This window comes from Mustela nivalis (genome assembly GCF_964662115.1).
Source record: "Mustela nivalis genome assembly, chromosome: X".
NCBI lineage: Eukaryota > Metazoa > Chordata > Mammalia > Carnivora > Mustelidae > Mustela > Mustela nivalis.
The window spans coordinates 106185142-106208085 of record NC_139040.1 but is presented as its reverse complement, the minus strand read 5'-3'; the positions used below and the strand labels follow the sequence as shown (position 1 = coordinate 106208085).

Genomic DNA, 22944 nt, shown 5'->3' with positions numbered 1-22944 from the left:
TGTTCAAAGTCACCTTTGCAATGCTCAATATAGTGCTCTAGAAAAATTTTTGTGTGAGGAGGTTTAGTATAATGGTTTATAGCTCAGATCCTGGAGCCACTTTGCTTGGCTTCAAATCCTAGCTCCATCAATATTACGTGTTCCAACTGTGTCAAGTTACTTCATTTTTTTTTTTCAGTTTCTTCATCTTAAAATGTGGAAAATAATTTTAAATATTTCACAGAGTTGTGGTGAGGATTGAATTAGTTCATAAATGTAAGTTATTAAGAGTGTGTGACCACCAGAAGAACATTGATTTTTCATTATGGTGAAAGATAAAACATGGTTGTCATCCTTATTCTAAGCCATGCTCTTACTTTTGTCCTAAAACTTCACCTTTCTTAAGGCCAAGGTCTAACTGAGCAACTAAGGAACTCCTTATTAGAAAAGTAGCACAGTCATTGGGGAATTGCCCATCAAGTTGAAGTTCAAGATTTCTGTTAGTGAGTGCTGACTAAATTGTGCATATGCCATTATTTCTTTCAAAATTTTCATAGGTTGGATGCTTGAGAAGCTTATTCTAAGACTAGAATGTATATGCACTGGATTTAGTTGGGAGTGATCCTAAGAAGCACCAGTGAGGCAGTGGAGAGGGTAGGGGAGGAATCCAGTTAACCACATTAATATTTGGAAAGTATTGTGCACAGTGGGGTCTCAGTCTGCTGGGGAATTTCAGGTCAAAGTGCAGAGCATGTCTCAGAGCTTCTGCAGCTGAAGATGTGGATGAGCAGTGCCCTTTATCCACAGAAAGCCAGCTGTCATTGGTTGAGATTTATTGGGAGATGTCGCGATACAGAGCCTTAACTCTCTGACACCTATGAGTTGAGACACCCCTAGGCAGAATCCCAGGTACTTGCAATTGGCAACACCAGTTAAAGTACAGGGAGCCCTGAATGAGAAGGGGGTAAGGTGAGGCCCCAAGAATAATGCAGACACCAATACAACCAAAGCGTTCTGTAAAGTCAGGTACATGGAGGCATTAGTATAAATCCTTTCCACTGGGCCTCTAAAAATAAATTATTGCTGCTTTCCTGACAAGAGGTCAAATATTTATATCTCTCAGGGGCAAAGGTTTAGAAACTTAAAAAGTTCTATGTTTGTACCTCATTATTATTTTTATTGTCATAAGAATATTTAATATGATATCCACCCTCTCAACAAATTTTTATGTGTACACTACATTACTGCTACCTATAGGTGCAGCGTTGTCCAGGAGATCTCTAGAACTGATTCTTTTTGCATTTTATATCCACTTAATATCAACTCCACATTTACCCCTGCCCCTAGTACCTGGAAATCACCATTCACTCTCTTTTATGCTCAAGCTTTCATTTGGGACAGTTTAAAGCAAGATTTGATGATTTAACGTAGTAATTATATTTGAACAAGTTCTAAGACAATTGACATTTTTTCTTAAAAATAATGATTAAAACTTTCAAAAATTTAAATTCTTCCAAAACTAGTATACTATCCTTTGTGCAATGAATATTATAACTTTTTACATATAAACAAACACAATCAAACACAATGCGAATATTGGCTTTAATATAAGAATAAATATTACTTATGTGTATGTCCCTCATTTACTGCTAGCTTTGCCTTAGCTAATGTATTAGCTATTTAATGCAGATTTCCATATGTAAATAGGTGTTTTCTGCTTTATTCTTGTCAAAATGATTAGGTAGCTTTCTGATTCAATAAATTTATGGAAATTGTATGTGCTGTATTAGTTTTATTATGTTCAGAAAGTAATTATTTTAACTTATTACACATCACTTGTGTTATAGTGTACTTTAAAGAAATATGTATGTTAAACCACAGCAATACCTACTACAGTTCTGTAATTTGATTCATGCAAATCTGTCAGGAATAAAATCAACCACAATTTAATTTCAAACCTTCCCAACCAGCAGCTGTACAATTTATGCACTACTTTTCTATTTTTACTACTGGATAATGACAATGATGAATGCCTTTAAGAGGAAATACATATTCATTGAAAAGACTGAGATCAAACTATCCCCTTTCAAAAGGCCCACAAAGGTAGGAAGCCCATTTGTGTGCTGTCGGAGATTTGTTGGTAGGGAGCTGGAATTATGCCCAAAACTGCATCTAATGAGGATTCAATAATCCAGTGAAATTAAACCTGCAATGATACCTTTTTATAAACTACAGTAATCAATACAATCACAATTGGCATCAGCTATAATACTCTTAAACATATCTGGAAGAACAAATGATTAGCTGAGTGTAGCAAGAGGCCCATTGTTCTGAGTGTGCCAGGTTAAGAGGTATGAGGACAAAGATATTCAATTGGCAACTTAATAAGTTTAAGGTCACTGCTCTCCTGACCCATATGTCTGGGAACATGGAATGAAATGAATATTAGCTCATTAGCAGTGATTTACATGTTGAATGACAATGATGAACTTATAAACTGTGCTGTCATGTGAAATTAGTTAATGTGAATAATGACAAGAATGTTGGCATGTCTTCTTTATCAATTGATCAGGTTTCTTTTCTTCACTGCATCCACCAGCGATCTGACTTTTATTTCAAAAAGAATAAGAAAAAGTATCATACTGAAGTGGATGGAGTAGTTCCAGAGATCCATGCCTTTCTTATTTTATTTTTGCATGAAATTTTAAAGCTTATTTCATTTAATGTAAGATAGTAAATGCAAGTCACTCAAGATATTGAAGCTCTGATTTCCAAAACAAACAGCTTTATCTATCTGGATACTTATGCAGACAAATGTGTGATATGGAATGAGCTCCCAAGAAATCATTTAGAGTATAAAATATTTTGGCTAATACGAGCTGCTGAGAGCAAACTTATCTTCTGTCTATAATCTCACACTATTTGCATTGAAAAATACTGAGCTCTGGCTATACTATTTCATTTTGAGTATAAAATGTATGATCACAAAAATTATCTTGAGACATACATTATTATGTACATTTTCTTGATGCTATATTCATCTATCTTCAGACACTTTCCTCTATAATTCAAAAACTATTGCCTCATAATATTTTGTCTTAGTGTGGAATTCAGAAACGCAGTTGGTAGTTTGAAAAACCCTGGATTTGGGTGGTAGCCTTTGCCTGGGAGTTTAAAGAAATATTTCATTGCTTTTTACTCACTCAGATTCCATGTATTCTAGTACTGATACTGGCACTAATTCAAAGTTGAATATGCATATTATAAGTAGAAAACATAAAACTAAAACTGTATGCAATAGATACCATTTAAAATCTTATCTACTCTCTTTTATGGGAGAAGAAAGGAATGTATTAATTGCGAATATATAGTTACTCCATCAAAGCATGGTTTTGGTAAGTCCTTTCTGCCCTGAATCTATGTAAAACTATTACTTTTGTCTGTTGCCTCATTTTAGAAAGTCTCCCAACATTAAATATTATAAAACACCTCTTCTGGTTTATGTTTCTCTTTCTATCCCAGATTTCTAGAACTAACCATCCTGTAAACGGTTTTAGGAATTCCATATCGAAGTAAAAATAGCTTAAGTGTGTACATGTAAGTTAATTGTTCTGGTACTGCAAATGACCTAGGTGAACATCTCGTAAAAATCTAATAAAAATGCTTTGCTTTTACCTTCAGAGACTCCTCTTGTTTAAAGAGATCTTCAAAATCTTTAGCACAAAGTTCGGGAGCATTAAGAAGTTGTTCCACTTCTGATAGGGCTTGTGAGACATGAGTGATCTCAGTCAGGTAAGTAGAAGGCACATAAGAGATTTCCAAAGGCATATCTTCAGTCATCACCATCACTGACTCTTCATGGACAGTGTGCTGGTATAGACATACAAAAGAAGAATTCTTTTAGCTTCCTAATAATGAAAAGATCTCTACTGAGTTTAATAAATTCCAGTTTATAGCGGACAGAAGGCTGAAAGTGAATAAAAAGTGCATGATGATAAGTCTAGTAAAAAGGTTATTGTTCATACACCCTCTTCTCACAAAAAAGTATTAGAAGCATTTAAAAAATAAGAGATACGTACACATTAGCACCGTGAGTATAAGAATGAAAGGCTAAGAGCCATGGGGTCATGAGAGGGATAGTTTTACTCTAAGAAAAGGATAATTTTTACAACTGGTTTTTAAAATGTAATTCTAAGATTCCTGGAAAATTATGTATGGGATAAAATGGTAGGGGCTCTACATCAGTGCTTTTCCTCCCAAAGAAACCTCTCCTATACTTTTTTCCCCTAAATTAGATTGAGGTACAAGAGGGACAAAGCAATTTTGGCTGGTATATACTTTTACATTCAGCACCCTTCAAATTCCAGACATCAGCTCTCCTCTTTAATGCTAGTTTCCTGTTAAGTTAAGCTGCTAATGTACTAGATAAGAAAGACTGAGGATGGAATTCACATTTTAATAAGAACTCCAGAAGGCCCTAAGGTCTAAGGAAGCACTAGCCTCTCCTATGTCCACACTTTTCCTACCTGCCATTCAAGTACTATGATTGACAGACATTTGGAGCTTAGAATCCTTTTGCATTTGGCCAATAGTGCCTCTTTCCTTACTCCTTATAAAAGCATGAAATAAATACTATTTGGCACACAAATTCAGAAAGACAGATGACCTCTGCTCTCTTCTGTCTCTACTATAAGCAACAAAATGCTTGTAATTGAAATTAGTTTTCCAGTAACTTTGTTTTGAATTGATCAACTGCCATCTGCCTGTTGATGAGGTCAAAAAGGGTTTCAGTGGCAGAGTGTCTAGAGTAGTTCTGATGATCAGCATGCTAACACAGGCATCTATTACTGCACAGGTTTTACGACAAGACCATCCTCATTTTTGCAACAATGTAATTAAATTAAGTTTAGGATCTCAGAGTAAATTCATGTAAAGATAAGTAAAATTATAAACTGCTCTATTTATACTTTCCTATTAATTTCTCAGGTCCAGGATTCCTGTACTCAGTTCTTACATAATATAAAAATAATTGTAATCTAGATGTCTCATTTACTTATGACACTGCAAATTCACATAATTACACAAATTAGCTTAAATGACTTAATTACACTTTTTACAAAGTTTGATGTTGTGTATATATCTTGACTGAATATATGGTACATATTCCTTCATGATGAAAGCATGAGAATCTACATGCACTTCTAATTTTACATTTCAAATAATACTAAAATTTTGGGCTAGAGTTTAAAAAGGACAATCTTCATATTTAACCACATATTTTTTAATTCAAATTTTCAATCTCTTCATTTCAAACAAAACTTCCCACCAATTTTAAAGAAAAATAAATCAGCAGACATTTGAATGCACAATTTCCATGGACATATTAATTTCATACTAACTAGTAGAGCTAACACAAATCAAGCAAATTCACTGAGACTTCCATATATTCTACTACACTGGTGACTAATGTTTTTTAAAAATTTCTAAGTTAGTAAGTTGTTTTTCTTTGCATCAGTTTCTTCAATTCCTGGGATAAAGACAGTTCTATGTTATCTGAAACAAGAATGTTCCCATACTGTGTTTCCATAATGGTGAATTTTTCTTTCTTTTAATTATATACATTTCATACCTCTAAATTTTTACAGATTAGTGGGTTTTGTTATTAGGGACAAAGTTGGGTAGAAGTAGTGGTTTATCTTTTTCAGCCATGCATATACACAACAAGTATGTATGTGTGTATTTTTGTCTAACCAAGGAGTTTATTGTTAGAATGAGACATACCTTCAAAATATTTTAAAAAACATCTGAGTTTCATTTAAAAAATCAATGTGGGTTCCAAAATCTTTTAGTGTCTGTTCTCATCATTTTCTCTTAAAAGGAAAATAATTCTAAATTCTTTACATCATCTTTCTGCTTCTTTTTTGACATGTACATTCCCTGATCTTCATTATCTACACTTGAGGTGCTCACATCTATCTTAAATTCATACTGATGACTTCCAAATATAATAGTTATGGATTATACATAGCAAGAGATTTAAATGAACAGTTAAATACAATAGAGAAAAAATACATAAAAAATAAACTCACATTTGACTTATTGCCTTGGACTTAACTTTCTGAAACAAAATTGAAAACCCAAGTTTCTAATTCTTTGGTGTTTGTGGTTAATGACATGTTGTTGTACATACCAGAATTTTACATAAAAAGGCATGACTGACACTAATGTAACATTGTGCGTTAACTATACTCAAAATTTTTTCTTTAAAAAATTAATTTATGTAAATAATAATTAATGTTAACCACACAGCTCTGAAGACTGGAGTTTTAAATCTCAACAAATAAAATTTGCCCTGGCTGTAGGGGACCTGGGTGGCTCAGTCAGTAAAGCACCCAACTCTTGATTTCTGCTCAGGTCATGGTCTCATGGGTTGTGGGATCCAGCCTCGAGTTGGACTCTATGTTCATTGTGGAGTCTGCTTGAAAGATTCTTTCCTTCTACCCTGCCTCTCATATAAGTAAATCTCAAAAAGAAAAAAAAAAAAGAAAAAGGATTAGCACTAGCTATAGTCCTCACCTAGAACTCTAAGGAAGTAAACAGCACACTGGCTTCTCATTTGTTAAGCTTTTCACTACTTGACTAAATGTCTGGCATAAATTATTTTATTACATATTGATTCATGTCTTCTTTTCTACATAATAAGTATTCATCATCACATCAAGAGAAAACCATTTCTAACCATATTTCAACGGAAATCTCTTATAGGGGAATGGTAGTGGCATCTATTGAAATTCAGAATTTTTCAAAAAATTGTAATTTCGTATCTGGTTCTATAAACTCTTTTTGCTTTTTCTTTTCTTGAATGATAAAGCCATCACTGACCTGATTGCAATACACTTCAAAGACGCATTAGCCATTGTATTGCATACAGGCCATGCCCTATTAACATGTATATTGCAATTATTTTCAAGACTATCATATACAGCCTTAGAGTAACTGGTACCAATTTATGAAAATAAGTGGACTAACTATACCAAAACTGATTTATTCCATGCTCATACAGGGCATGAAGAAAATCTTCAGAATACTGAGAAATATTAAAACTGTTATAGCTCATGAGAATAATCAAAGAAATAGAAAGACACAGTCTATCACTTTAGAAAAGATACGAAGAAAACGTTGCAATCTTTGTTATTCTAAACTACTGATAAACTAGTGATTTTTTTCTTTTGTAAAAAAAAAAAGTAAATTAGAATGCCTATAATGCCTTCCAGTTACAGTTACCTATGAACACTGATTCAGATGTATTTTGTGAATTAAATTGAAAAAGGTTAGTGACCATGTATTGAAAATATTTAATGAAGACTGATATATTGGAGGACTTAGTTTCTCTTATCATCTCATCATCCTAGACAGGAGAAGTTAAGTGGTGCTTATCACCTGAATAGAGAAAGCTGAGGGATAGTCCTCAGAATAATTTCAGAATAATTCTTTGACACCATTGGGAAACTATCAGCTCATTTTCTAGAAAATTCAGTCTTATGTATCTTGACTATTCTCATTTAGTATAAACTTGTAATAGATACAATACATTTTAACACAAAGAAATGTATGATAAGTTTAAAATATAAGAAACAACTAAAAATTTTAATCAATAGAGTCAGAAATTTAGAGATCTAGTTTACTATCTACTCTTTAAAATTCATCATTGCTTTTGACAAAGTCATGCAGTTCTATAATAAATAAACTATATCCAATGAATGACTTTCCATTTGGTTTAATAAAAATTCAGTTATTTAAAAAATCAGTATAATTGTAAGTATCATGCTCATTTTCTCCTCTTTATACATAATCCATACACTCGTATTCAGATTTTTCCTTTTCATCTGAATTGCATTAACTCTGCCTTGAATAATTATATCCTTCTGAATTCTGATGTGTACAAATCCTGTCTAACCTTTTGAAAATCAACTTGCTTTTGTTAATGTTCTTTACCACCTTATATCATTATAGAAATTCATGCATCATTAGCAAGGAAGAACTGTAGCCATACTAATTCATTTTATTTCTCTCTGTTCATATTCAATTCTAACGATATATACACAAATGAGTATACTATCCTCATTTTTGGCAAATGAAAATCAAGAAGTGGAAGAAAGTCTCAAAGTACCTATTTTTATTAACAAATGGAAAGCTCAATTGATGCGTAAAAGAATTATGATAGGATAAAACTGTGATTCGTAAAACTTGAAGTGGAAACAGTTTCAAGATTTTGAACTATGTGCATAGGCATAGGTATCATTCATAAAGTCTTAAATAAACTTTGGTTTCTCTCAAAGTTTAGTCATCACATTCTTTTTTTTTTTTCTTACATTTCATTTCTTGAATGGCCACCTAACTGCCCAAGATAGAGGCAATCCCATTTTGAAACAAATGGTGCATTATATCTAAGTTTTTAAAACAAAGTATTTTCCTTCATGATTTAAAGGATTTCTGTCTCCTCAATATAAGTTTCAAATGTGTTGTGGTTACTGGCCTATTTATAAGTTATGAGGTCAAAGAAACTCAAAAAGAAAAAATGTACTTTATCCTATATTATTAGGATATAGTCCTTAAAATACCTATATATCTAATATAAATATAATATACAGAAGATAGGTCAACACATTCAAAGTCTAGCTCAAAAAAAAAAAAACTGGCATCTGGACCAAAAAAACTATAATACAATAATGTAGCCATTTTTTTCACTCCATTAAAATTAATAAAGACAAAGATGGGCTAAATCTTTAAAAGAAAACAAGATTATCTATTAATGCTTAAAGTGCCCCATGACATGAAAATCTGTTAATGTGTATTTGATTATCTTTCCTCAAAAGGGCATTCTTCAATAGTATAGGTTATTTTAAAATAATAACACAATACCATGTAAATCCCAAATATGATTACAGGCTTTTTATGAGTTCTGATGGGTCATAAATGACAAGCAACTGAAAAAGAACTTAGGTAGCTCCCATTCCCATTCTCAAAAATATTCAGAGAAAGACAATTAAGTTTCCTCCTAGAGATCATTACAGTAAGAAACACACTTAAGCTATTTTTATTTATTTCTCCTTGGTCATTTATATAAATTACAATCTTAAAAAGGGAAATCAAAAGATCAAATTTAGCAAAAGATACTGCATTAATCCACAGACAGAAAAAAAACAATCAAATAATAAAGTGTACAAAAAACAAGAATATGACACAGATGGGATATGCATCAGTTTAGTCTTTCCTGTTTACAGTTTTGGATACACATATATGCCAGGGCAGTACTAACATGCTGACAAGACTCAGCGTTCCATGTGTTTAATTAAGTCACTGGGTAGAAAGATTTTAAATAATCAGCCAAATGAGCCCAAATAGATTGGTTATGATCTTACATAGAGAAAACAGCAATGAGAGAGCTTGATCTTAGGTATTCCCACCTCCTTTATGCATCATCTAGAAAACTGTTTCTGTGAAGTTATGTAAAAAGATAAGATCAACCCTCAAATGATCATTCAGTGATTGATCAACAAACTGTATTAAGGTTATAGCTTACCTCCCTTTTGTTCAAAAATAAGGAGACATGTTAAAGAAAGCAATCAGTATAAAATAGTGAAGAAAATCATCCTTTATAGTCCTATTATTTATTTTCTAAAACCAAATTACTGGTTCAGGGAAGGCTGTCAGTGAAGGGGGTATGCAGGTGAAGCATGATTTGTCATTCTCTAAGTATGTCCTACTTCTAGAAGGCCAAGTATGTGTAGTGTCCTGCGTAATGGGTCTGGCTGCTGGACTTGCTCTTTCATCTGTCCCATGGTAATTCTTCTCTTCCATAGCATCAAATTTACGTAGCTCTTCAGGGCCAAGCTAAATTGCCATCTAATTAAACTGATAAACTAAATCTTGATAATATGTTAATGGCTTATAGTGGTTTAAACTGTTAATCCTCCACAGGATAACATTTGCATTTTAATAAGGATTTTCAATAAATTAACATACATTAGTAACTTGGTAGAATTCTAGTCACTAAGTATGGCCTGTGAGAGAAGTAAAAGAAAAGGGTTTTGGTTCCCACCAACATATATGGCCCACCTTGCAAGAAATCATGAAAAAAATAACAAAATAACTTCAAAGGTAAGGTTAGATATCCAAGATGTCTTACAATGTAAAATAAATGTACTAAAGACTCACACATAATTAGCATATATTTGCTGAATAAATGAATAAAGTAAGTATCAGTTTAATAAGGCAATTTTTTAAAAAAATAGATGTGTGACTAGAATTGCTGGGATCTACAGTTGTAAAAAATATCCACCTTAGAATTCTCAGACTGCAAATGGAATATTCTCTTCATTTCATAATGTAATCTTCATTGGTATAGATTTAAAAGTATTTCTGATTTAACCATGTCACATTTCTCCAATTCAGTGCACACCAGCTCATGCTGTTACGCGTAAATGTCTCAGCTTTTCATTTGTCTCTGTTATTACTGTAACTCATTATATGTGAACAAAAAAAGGATGTAATTATTTGGGAAACTGTCAGACAGATACTTTTAGGAGATGTTCATTTTAGCCCCTTTCATGGAGGTCTACAATACCTGTTAGATTAGAGTGTCTGAGAAGACTATCAGTCAATAAATCTTTTTAATCCTAGCTAATTATTCCCAAACTGTTCACACAAAAATTTCAATCTATATACCTAGTATATATTTTATAATAGGAAGCTATTCTAATATATCAGCTTGGCAATACCTGATACAGGGGCTTTTCATATGTTCACATGTGAAAATTAACACACATGTACATATACACATACATTTATTTTAAATTGAAAATAAAATTAAAACAAGAAAAATAGCTTTGGAATTACTTTAAATTCTACAATTATTTGTCATACTACCACATTACTTAATTTCTATTGCCCTGTGGTTCTTCTAGTTTGAGTGGATTTTATAGAATAGACTCACAATATTAATTTCTACATTATACTCATCAAACATTTCATAAAACCTGGTTATCATTTATCTCCACATTATTTAATGTGGCAGTTAAGTACATATTTCTGAATATGCTTGTGCCATAATTTTTAAATGATTTTTTCTTTATTAAAAATGTGATAGTGCTAAGTCAGTCAGACACAGAAATATACTATATGATCTCACTTGCTGAATTTAAGAAACAAAACAAATAAGCAAAGGGAAAAAAAGGAGAGAGAAAAACCAACCAAGAAATAGACTCTTAACTACAGAGAACAAACTGATGGTTACCAGAGGGGAGGTGTGTGAGGGGATGGGAGAAAATGGGGGATGATGATATAAGAATACACTTACAATGAAAAAAAAATAAAATGGTAAGAAAAAATAAAAATAAAAATGTGATAATGAATATACCCATAACTGCATTGTCCAATATGGTAATCCTTAGCTACACAGGACTATATTTAAATTTATTTTTTTTAAGATTTTATTTTAATTCCAGTTAGTGAATGTACAGTGTAATAGTAGTTTCAGGTATAATGAAATTTGGACTTGCATCAGACCTCATACAGGCCACAATGGAACCTAGGACAAAGTTGAAGTTAGAAAGCAATGAAAACTGGAAGATAGTGTCTGTAGCCTACAGAGACTATTAAAAGAAAAAGAGAGATTCAAGAACAATGTTACCACCCAAAGAATCTGACCTCACAATTGAAAGAAAAAAGATCATTTTAAAAACACAAGTATTAAAAGGCTATACACCCTTATAGACTTTTTAGAAGGAAATTTCTCAAGTACTGCAACCAAATGAAAAATAAAATATAACAAAGATTTCTTTCTTCTTTTCTATTTTATATAGAGAGAGCACACACACATGTACACAGGGAAGGAGGACAGACAGAGGGAGAGAGAAAATCTTAAGCAGGCTCCATGCTCACTAAGGAGCCCAATGACTTGGGGGTCAATTTCATGTTCCTGAGCTGAAATCAATAGTTGGAGGCTTAACTGACTGAGTCACCCAGTCACCCTATAACAAGGATTTCTAAACAGGGATAAATAAAGAGTACAAAGAAACAGTGATGACCAATAAGCTCTGTGGGTTTTTTCATTAAGTTTAATAGAATAACAATAGTTTAAGTATGATTTGAGTAGTAACATGACTTAAATTACTGATTTGTAAAGGTTTTATCTTGACTTGAATGAGGTGTTGCTGAGGAAATCATACTGGTGGGGAGAGCAATGGTCATACTTCCTTTTGGTATAAAACTACACAAAGAGTATGGTTAAAGATTGTTGAAAATAAGAACCTAAGCACTAATAAAGAGAAAATGCAGAGTGTAACTTCAAAATTAACTGCACTAAGGGGAGGGATGCAGTAGAGTATAAGAAAGATAATGAATTACAGAATTATAGATACAGGATAAGAGGAAATTAAATTATGCCATATGATAGAAGAAATTTAAACAATTATACTTATAAGAATTATTTTAACTATAATGTATGTGGTTAAATTTCCTTATTCAAAGATCAGTGTCAGACTGGATTAAAGTACACAAACTATACATAACATATACACATATATAATCTGCTTATAAGAAACACATGAAAAAACAATGTCACAATAGTGTATAATATAGTAATAGGTGATGTTGCATCAGGAAAATAATTTGTGAAAAGTTGAAATCAAATAATACCAAATGAAGTATAGTTCCAGGACAAATGGGTTCAAGAGAGCTACTGTAGTGATAAAAGTCACAATTTTTACCAAAAAAAGTTATAGTCATTGTTATATCTCAACATTTGGTTGCATCCTACATGAGATAAAAATTACTAGAAATAAAAAGAGAATGTGATAAAATCACAGCTATAATTGATAGCTTCTATATACCTCTTCCAGAATTTGTTGGATCAAGCAGACCAAGCAAAAACAAAACCAAGAATAGAGATTTTTTTTTAAACCAACAAGCTAACCTTAATCTACATTTTGTACACAATGAAAATGCACATTCTTCTTTTATATTATAGGGACATTAAAAAGATCATATACCCACAAAAAATTCAAAAAAAGGATAAAAAGAGATTTCAAGTCATCTTTTCTTATCATAAGCTAATAATCTAGAAATGTAGAAAAATAACGGAATAAACTTTGATACTTCTAAAGCTGTTAAAAAGGATGCATCAGGTCTATACACATTGCCTGGAAAAATGTCCTTGATAGATTGTTCTACTTAAAAACCATACAAAGAATGAGGCAAAATTTTTAAAAATGGAAAAGTATATTCATATATATAATACTTATGGTTAAGAAGCATAGAATATAATATGAAAAGATAATACTAAACTGCAAACATTTTTTCCAGAAGGAGTAGAATTGGCAAAAGGAATAAAGGGAGAGTACTACTGTTTTCTAAATATACTTCATATTGATTCAACCGTTAGACTATTATTGTATTACATTTAAAATAATCATAGAGGGGAGGAGTCAAGATGGCGGAGAAGTAGCAGGCTGAGACTACTTCAGCTAGCAGGAGATCAGCTAGATAGCTTATCTAAAGCTGCAAACACCTGCAAATCCATAGGCAGATCGGCAGATCGAAGAGAAGAAGAAGAGCAATTCTAGAAACAGAAAAACAACCACTTTCTGAAAGGTAGGGCTGGCAGAGAAGTGAATCCAAAGTGACAGGAAAATAGACCCTGGGGGGAGGGGCCGGCTCCTGGCAAGCGGCGGAGCAACGGAGCACAAAATCAGGACTTTTAAAAGTCTGTTCCACTGAGGGACATCGCTCCAGAGGCTAAACCGGGGTGAAGCCCACGTGGGGACAGCATGGCCTCAGGTCCCGCAGAGTCACAGAAGGTTCAGGGGTGTCTGAGTGTCCCAGAGCTTGCAGGTATTAGAACAGGGAAGCTGGCTACAGAGACAGAGCCAAGGAGTGAGCTCCCAGCTCGGGTTTACCTTGAACCGGTCACAGGCTCGGTGAGCTCAGAGCGCAGCCGGAGGTCAGAGAGACGGGAGTTACTGGGCGCTGTTCTCTGAGGGTGCACTGAGGAGTGGGGCTCTGGGATCTCGGCTCCTCGGAGCCAGAGACCGAGAGGCCGCCATTTTCACTCCCATCCTCCAGAACTCTACAGAAAGCGCTCAGGGAACAAAAGCTCCTGAAAGCAAATCGGAGCGGGTTACTCAAGCTGGCCCCTGGTAAGGGCAGTGCAATTCCACCTGGGGCAAAGACACTTGAGAATCACTACAACAGGCCCCTCCCACAGAAGATCAACAAGAAATCCAGCCAAGACGAAGTTCACCTACCCAGGAGTGCGGTTTCAATACCAAGGAAAGCAGCAGAATTCCAGAGGAGGAGAAAGCAAAGCACGGAACTCATGGCTTTCTCCCTGTGATTCTTTAGTCTTGCAGTTAATTTAATTTTTTTTCTTTTTCATTTTTTTTTCTCTTCTTCTGCTAAATTTTTTTTAACTTTTAACCTTTTCTTTTTTAACGTTTTTAAACTAGTTTATCTAATACATACATATATATTTTTATACTTTTCTTTATTTGTTTTCTTTTTTAAATTGTTTTCTTTTCTATTCATTTTTTTTCTTTCTTTCTTTCTTTCTGAACCTCTTTTTATCCTCTTTCTTTCCCCTCACGATTTGGGATCTCTTCTGACTTGGTTAAAGCATATTTTCCTGGGGTTGTTGCCACCATTTTAGTATTTTACTTGCTCCTTCATATACTCTTATATAGACAAAAAAGGCATTGAAGATATTAGAGAAACCCTCTCGAGAGATATAAAAGCCCTTTCTGGAGAAATAAAAGAACTAAAAACTAACTAAGTTGAAATAAAAAAAGGTATTAAAGAGGTGCAATCAAAAATGGAGGCTCTCACTGCTAGGATAAATGAGGCAGAAGAAAGAATTAGCGATATAGAAGACCAAATGAGAGAATAAAGAAGCTGAGCAAAAGAGGGACAGACAGCTACTGGACCACGAGGGGAGAATTCAAAAGATAAGTGACACCATAAGTCGAAACAACATTAGAATAATTGGGATTCCAGAAGAAGAAGAAAGAGAGAGGGGAGCAGAAGGTATACTGGAGAGAATTATTGGGGAGAATTTCCCCAATATGGCAAAGGGAACGAGCATCAAAATTCAGGAGGTTCAGAGAACGCCCCTCAAAATCAATAAGAATAGGCCCACACCCCCTCACCTAAGAGTAAAATTTACAAGTCTTAGTGACAAAGAGAAAATCCTGAAAGCAGCCCAGGAAAAGAAGTCTGTAACATACAATGTTAAAAATATTAGATTGGCAGCTGACTTATCCACAGAGACCTGGCAGGCCAGAAAGAGCTGGCATGATATATTCAGAGCACTAAAGGAGAAAAACATGCAGCCAAGAATACTATATCCAGCTAGGCTATCATTGAAAATAGAAGGAGAGATTAAAAGCTTCCAGAACAAACAAAAACTGAAAGAATTTGCAAACACCAAAACAGCTCTACAGGAAATCTTGAAAGGGGTCCTCTAAGCAAAGAGAAAGCCTACAAGTGGTAGATCAGAAAGGAACAGAAACAATACACAGTAACAGTCACCTTATAGGCAATACAATGGCACTAAATTCATATCTCTCAATAGTTACCCTGAATGTGAATGGGCTAAATGCCCCTGTCAAAAGACACAGGGTATCAGAATGGATAAAAAAACAAAATCCGTCTGTATGTTGCCTACAAGAAACTCATTTTAAGCCCAAAGACACCTCCAGATTTAAAGTGAGGGGGTGGAAAAGAATTTACCATGCTAATGGACATCAGAAGAAAGCAGGAGTGGCAATCCTTATATCAGATCAATTAGATTTTAAGTCAAATACTATAATATGAGATGAGGAAGGTCACTATATCATACTCAAACGGTCTGTCCAACAAGATCTAACAATTTTAAATATCTATGCCCCCAACGTGGGAGCAGCCAACTATATAAACCAATTAATAACAAAATCAAAGCAACACATCAACAGCAATAGAATAATAGTAGGGAACTTTAACACTCCCCTTACTGAAATGGACAGAGAATCCAAGCAAAAGATCAACAAGTAAATAAAGGCCTTAAATGACACACTGGACCAGATGGACATCACAGATATATTCAGAACATTTCATCCCAAAGCAACAGAATACACGTTCTTCTCTAGTGCACATGGAACATTCTCCAGAATACATCACATCCTCGGTCCTAAATCAGGACTCAACCGGTATCAAAAGACAGGATCATTCCCTGCATATTTTCAGACCACAATGCTCTGAAGCTAGAACTCAACTACAAGAGGAAGTTTGGAAAGAACCCAAATACATAGAGACTAAACAGCATCCTTCTAAAGAATGAATGGGTCAACCAGGAAATTAAAGAAGAATTGAAAAATATCATGGAAACAAATGATAATGAAAACACAATGGTTCAAAATCTGTGGGACACAACAAAGGCAGTCCTGAGAGGAAAATATATAGCAGTACAAGCCTTTCTCAAGAAACAAGAAAGGTCTCAGGTACACAACCTAACCCTACACCAAAGGAGCTGGAGAAATAACAAGAAAGAAACCCTAAATCCAGCAGGAGAAGAGAAATCATAAAGTCAGAGCAGAAATCAATGAAATAGAAACCAAAAAAAAAAAAAAATAGAAAAAAGAGAACAAATCAGCAAAACTAGTAGCTGGTTCTTTGGAAGAATTAATAAGATTGATAAACCCCTGGCTAGACTTATCAAAAAGAAAAGAGAAAGGACCCAGATAAATAAAATCATGAATGAAAGAGGAGAGATCACAACTAACACCAAAGAAATACAATTATAAGAACATACTATGAGCAACTCTACGCCAACAAATTTGACAATCTGGAGGAAATGGATGCATTCCTAAAAACATATAAACTACCACACCTGAACCAGGAAGAAATAGAACGCCTGAACAGACAAAACCAAAACAGCCCAGGGCCAGACGGTTTCCTGGGGGAATTCTACCAAACATTTAAAGAAGAACTAATTCCTATTCTCCTGAAACTGTTCCAAAAAATAGAAATGGAAGAAAAACTTCCAAACTCATTTTATGAGGCCAGCATCACCTTGTTCCCCAAACCAGACAAGGATCCCATCAAAAAAGAGAGCTATAGACCAATATCCTGGATGAACACAGATGCGAAAATTCTCACCAAAATACTAGCCAATAGGATTCAACAATACATTAAAAGGATTATTCACCATGACCAAGTGGGATTTATTCCAGGGCTGCAAGTTTGGTTCAACATCTGCAAATCAATCAATGTGATACAACACATCAATAAAAGAAAGAACAAGAACCATATGATACTCTTAATAGATGCTGAAAAATCATTTGACAAAGTACAGCATCCCTTCCTGATCAAAACTCTTCAAAGTGTAGGGATAGAGGGCACATACCTCAATATTATCAAAGCCATTTATGAAAAACCCACCGCAAATATCATTCTCAATGGAGAAAAACTGATAGCTTTTCCGTTAGGTCAGGAACACAGCAGGGATGTCCATTATCACCACTGCTATTCAACATAGTACTAGAGGTCCTAGCCTCAGCAATCAGACAACAAAAGGAAATTAAAGGCATCCAAATTGGCAAAGAAGAAGTCAAACTATCACTCTTCACAGATGATATGATACTATATGTGGAAAACCCAAAAGACTCCACTCCAAAACTCCTAGAACTTGTACAGGAATTCAGTAAAGTGTCAGGATATAAAATCAATGCACAGAAATTAGTTGCATTTCTCTACACCAACAACAAGACAGAAGAAAGAGAAATTAAGGAGTCAATCACATTTACAATTGCACCCAAAACCATAAGATACCTAGGAATAAACCTAACCAAAGAGGCACAGAATCTATACTCAGAAAACTATAAAGTATTCATGAAAGAAAATGAGGAAGACACAAAGAAATGGAAAAATGTTCCATGCTCCTGGATTGGAAGAATAAATATTGTGAAAATGTCTATGTTACCTAAAGCAATCTACACATTTAATGCAATTCCTATCAACGTACCATCCATCGTTTTCAAAGAAATGGAACAAATAATTCTAAAATTTATATGGAACCAGAAAAGACCTCGAATAGCCAAAGGGATATTGAAAAAGAAAGCCAATGTTGGTGGCATCACAATTCCGGACTTCAAGCTCTATTACAAAGCTGTCATCATCAAGACAGCATGGTACTGGCACAAAAACAGACACATAGATCATTGGAACAGAATAGAGAGCCCAGAAATAGACCCTCAACACTATGGTCAACTAATCTTCGACAAAGCAGGAAAGAATGTCCAATGGAAAAAAGACAGCCTCTTCAATAAATGGTGGTGGGAAAATTGGACAGCCACATGCAGAAAAATGAAATTGGACCATTTCCTTACACCACACACAAAAATAGACTCAAAATGGATGAAGGACCTCAATGTGAGAAAGGAATCCATCAAAATCCTTGAGGAGAACACAGGCAGCAACCTCTTCGACCTTAGCCGCAGCAACATCTTCCTAGGAACATCGCCAAAGGCAAGGGAAGCAAGGGCAAAAATGAACTACTGGGACTTCATCAAGATCAAAAGCTTTTGCACAGCAAAGGAAACAGTCAACAAAACCAAAGGACAACTGACAGAATGGGAGAAGATATTTGCAAATGACATATCAGATAAAGGACTAGTGTCCAAAATCTATAAAGAACTTAGCAAACTCGACACCCAAAGAACAAATAATCCAATCAAGAAATGGGCAGAGGACATGAACAGACATTTCTGCAAAGAAGACATCCAGATGGCCAACAGACACATGAAAAAGTGCTCCATATCCCTCGGCATCAGGGAAATACAAATCAAAACCACAATGGGATATCACCTCACACCAGTCAGAATGGCTAAAATTAACAAGTCAGGAAATGACAGATGCTGGCGAGGATGCAGAGAAAGGGGAACCCTCCTACACTGTTGGTGGGAATGCAAGCTGGTGCAACCACTCTGGAAAACACCATGGAGGTTCCTCAAAATGTTGAAAATAGAACTGCCCTATGACCCAGCAATTGCACTACTGGGTATTTACCCTAAAGATACAAACGTAGTGATCCGAAGGGGCATGTGCACCCGAATGTTTATAGCAGCATTGTCCACAATAGCCAAACTATGGAAAGAACCTAGATGTCCATTAACAGATGAGTGGATATATCTACACAATGGAGTACTATGCAGCCATCCAAAGAAATGAAATCTTGCCATTTGCGACAACGTGGTTGGAACTAGAGCGTATCATGATTAGCGAAATAAGACAAACGGAGAAAGACAACTATCATATGATCTCCCTGATATGAGGAAGTGGTGATGCAACATGGGGGCTTAAGTGGTAGGAGAAGAATAAATGAAACAAGATGGGATTGGGAGGGAGACAAACCATAAGTGACTCTTAATCTCACAAAACAAACTGAGGGTTGTTGGGGGGAGGGGGGTTGGAAGAAGGGGGTGGGGTTATGGACATTGGGGAGGGTATGTGCTTTGGTGAGTGTTGTGAAGTGTGTAAACCTGGCGATCCACAGACCTGTATCCCTGAGGATAAAAATATATTATATGTTTATAAAAAATAAAAAATTAAAAATTAAAAAAATAAATTAAAAAATAAAGTAAAATAAATTAAAAATAAAAAAATAAAAATAAAATAATCATAGAAGCAAAAAGACAGAGTTTGCAATGGTGAATACAAACTTTATATAATCTATTTATGAGTAGTCATGGCTTCATACAATCGGCTTTACCAAAACAGGCTGTTTTCACTCAACCAAAGTTGTATGAAAACATATACTTTTCAAAAAATTTTTAATTCCAGTAGGAAAACATATACTATTAATTGGCTCTTACGGAATCATAGACCAAAACAAATGCTTACAAAAGCAAGATGAATGTATATTGGAAGAATGCTACATTATCACTGAAAACAGCCCTGATGGCCTTCACTTGTGCTTCTACATGACTGAAGAGTCCTGGCAGTCAAAGGCGCTGATTTTGCACATGAAGGAAAGAGAATTATTTTTAGGTATTTAAGGTTCCTGAAGATGGGTAAGGAACCTTAAGAAAACTGTTCTCCTATTTAAAGGCATCCACTGTCACATCTACTTTAACTGTTCTGAATAGTTCAATTTTATTTATTTATTTATTTATTGATGTATTTATTTAGAATGGAAGAGAGTGCAAGCAGGACATGGGGAAGGGCAGAGGGAGAGAGACAGAGAGAATAGTGTCTTAAATGGCTTAGTGCAGAGCCCCACAAAGAGGTGATCAAGACCCTAGTGGAGTCCAATGCCCAACTGAGTCAACAACCCAGGGGCCCCTAAAAGTTCAATTTTAAACAAAGAATTACAATTAAAATAACCAGCAAAAAATATACCCTAACCAAAGAGGTAGTTAGCTAAGTTTAAAACAATGCAACATGGGGGCTTAAGTGGGTAGGAGAAGAATAAATGAAACAAGATGGGATTGGGATGGAGACAAACCATAAGTGACTCTTAATCTCACAAAACAAACTGAGGGTTGCTGGGGGGAGGGGGTTTGGGAGAAGGGGGTGGGATTATGGACAGTGGGGAGGGTATGTGCTTTGGTGAGTGCTGTGAAGTGTGTAAACCTGGTAATTCACAGACCTGTACCCCTGGGGATAAAAATATATGTTTATAAAAATAAAAAATTTTAATAAAAAAAATACATGTTGAATAAAACAAAGGAAAAAAAAAACAATGACTAAAATGGCAGATTTTTGTTGTAGTTTTGAAATAACTTCTTTGATGGTTCTCCTGCATTCTAAATTTCTTTTGTAAAGCTCAAGCTTTCTAATTTCTTTGGTCCACCATATGAGATTATCTTCATTGAAATGACCTTAATTTGAAGAGGTACTAATAAGCTTGAGGTAGAATAATATTTTAAAAATTACATGGTGTTATCCCAAATACCATGAGTTTGATAATTACCCCAGATTCTATTCTCCTTTCATATATCCACAATTTTTTTATATGCCTGTAATAAAAAGTAGGGAGTTATAAAACAGAACTTTTGGAACTAAACTTGGAATTTAGGAGAGAAAACTATAAAAATGACAATCTTGATGAGTTTAGCAGGCACTTTTATCAAAGGCAAAGTGTATATTTTATGAAATAAACTTTTATATGTAAACATAAGTATACACACAGGAATTTATATGTATGTATATGTATTTAAATATATACAGTTATATATATATTCACACACACATGGCATAGATAGATGATAGATATTCAGGTAGTTAGATATTTAGATAAATTAATCAGCTAGCAGGAGAGTTTTGTGATTTAGGAAGCTAATATGCCATATGCCATTATGTGCTACACACTTTTATATTTAGTAGATGAAAGATTAATGATTTTTTAACCTAATTTTATTGAGGAAATAATTAACTGTTAAAATAATTCAATTATCCATGTTAAGTATAAACCAAATCAAATAAATAATAATAAACACACATAATCTCTTCCTCTGCCTCTTTGTGTCATGCTGTGCTAAAGAGTTTCTCAGGGCCACGCATTCATATAATCTTACATGCGGGTCCTTTTTGGCTCACATCCAGGCTGCAGCTATTATTTCATATATCTGTCCTTCGCCTTTGCCTTTTGGCCTCTACTGGGAGCAGAACAACAAGGTAATTACATTTATTAGAATTACCTCTATAATCAGAGTGAAATTAAAAAAAACTTCATAAAAAGGATCTGTATTTTCCTCTCATAAAGAAATTAAGTAAGCTTTGGACTTCATGATCTTTACCAAAACAATTTAGGAAATCCAGAGGCCTTTTGTTCTATTCCTTTTCTGATTCTTGTCTGTGTTCCAGATAATTCATAATGATGTCCATCTGACCTGTGAATGAATGAGTTGTTGTGTGTGTACAAAACTATTATGTTTAATGTGATTTTCTAAAACAATATACTTTTCCAAGTTACAAATAACTTTGTAAAATATGATAGTCACTGAACAAAACCATTTTCTTTTCACCAAAGATTATGCTCAATTCTTTCAGAGGGTTTTGTGAGTCTAATGACACCTTGGGCTTAATGTGCTCCACTTTACAATCAAGATAGTTTCTCCTGAAATAGCTTGTTCTCTGTCAATGTTCCAGAAAACAATTATCATTGTATTTGTTTCCCATTCTACCCCAAGGCAAGAATTCCAATATAAAACTGAACTGTTCTGCCTAGCACATTTCCAAGCTTTAACTCCAAGAAACCAACCCATATTCACATGAACACTTTTAAATTCATTTTATATCATATATTTTAAAAAAGATAATTATCAGAGGCCTTAACTTCCATTTCTTAGAAGTCTTTGTAAAAGCAACTGCAAAACAAAGCTGTTTGCTGACTTAAAAATGTGATACTAATTTTTTACTTCTCAAAACTCTTCATAATGTCAATTTAATCTGCTTACTTTTTTGTATACAGATGGTTTAAAGTATAAAAATTAACTAAGAAGGTGACTGTAAAAGCACTGTGTAAATCAGAAAGTTCTGTATGGTTATTTGAAATGAAGACTATAAGAAAACATGCTTATTGATGTAAATGCACTACATTTTTCCACTTTGGAATCTTCCTGTTTTCAGTTCTCAACTTTGATAAAGCACAAGAAAGGTAACACTTTAAGTTAAAGCAACTAACTTATTTTATTTTTTGGATTCCAAATAGCACTACTAAATGATGCTATTATGGAGTCTGTGCCTCTGAAATGAATACAAGAAGAATTTAAATCCAGAGGATAAAAATATTTACAAATGAGCCAATGCCATCCTGGTACATTTTATGTAAGTATATATATTGGTAATATAGGAGGCAGTTGTTGTGATACCCTAAATACGACCATTTTACATATTTGTTCTTGTATTTGCTTCTCAGGAACTACAAAAGAA

General features: G+C 34.2%; 1 protein-coding gene across 1 annotated transcript in view; it reads right to left on the bottom strand.

The window, feature by feature from the left end:
- Nucleotides 1–22944, bottom strand: part of DMD (dystrophin) — a 2004585-nt gene that overhangs the window by 1081793 nt on the left and 899848 nt on the right. Inside the window, exon 42 of the mRNA XM_082716529.1 lies at nucleotides 3655–3849. Within this exon, the coding sequence (XP_082572655.1) occupies nucleotides 3655–3849 (195 nt within the window). The remainder of the gene's footprint in view (nucleotides 1–3654; nucleotides 3850–22944) is intronic.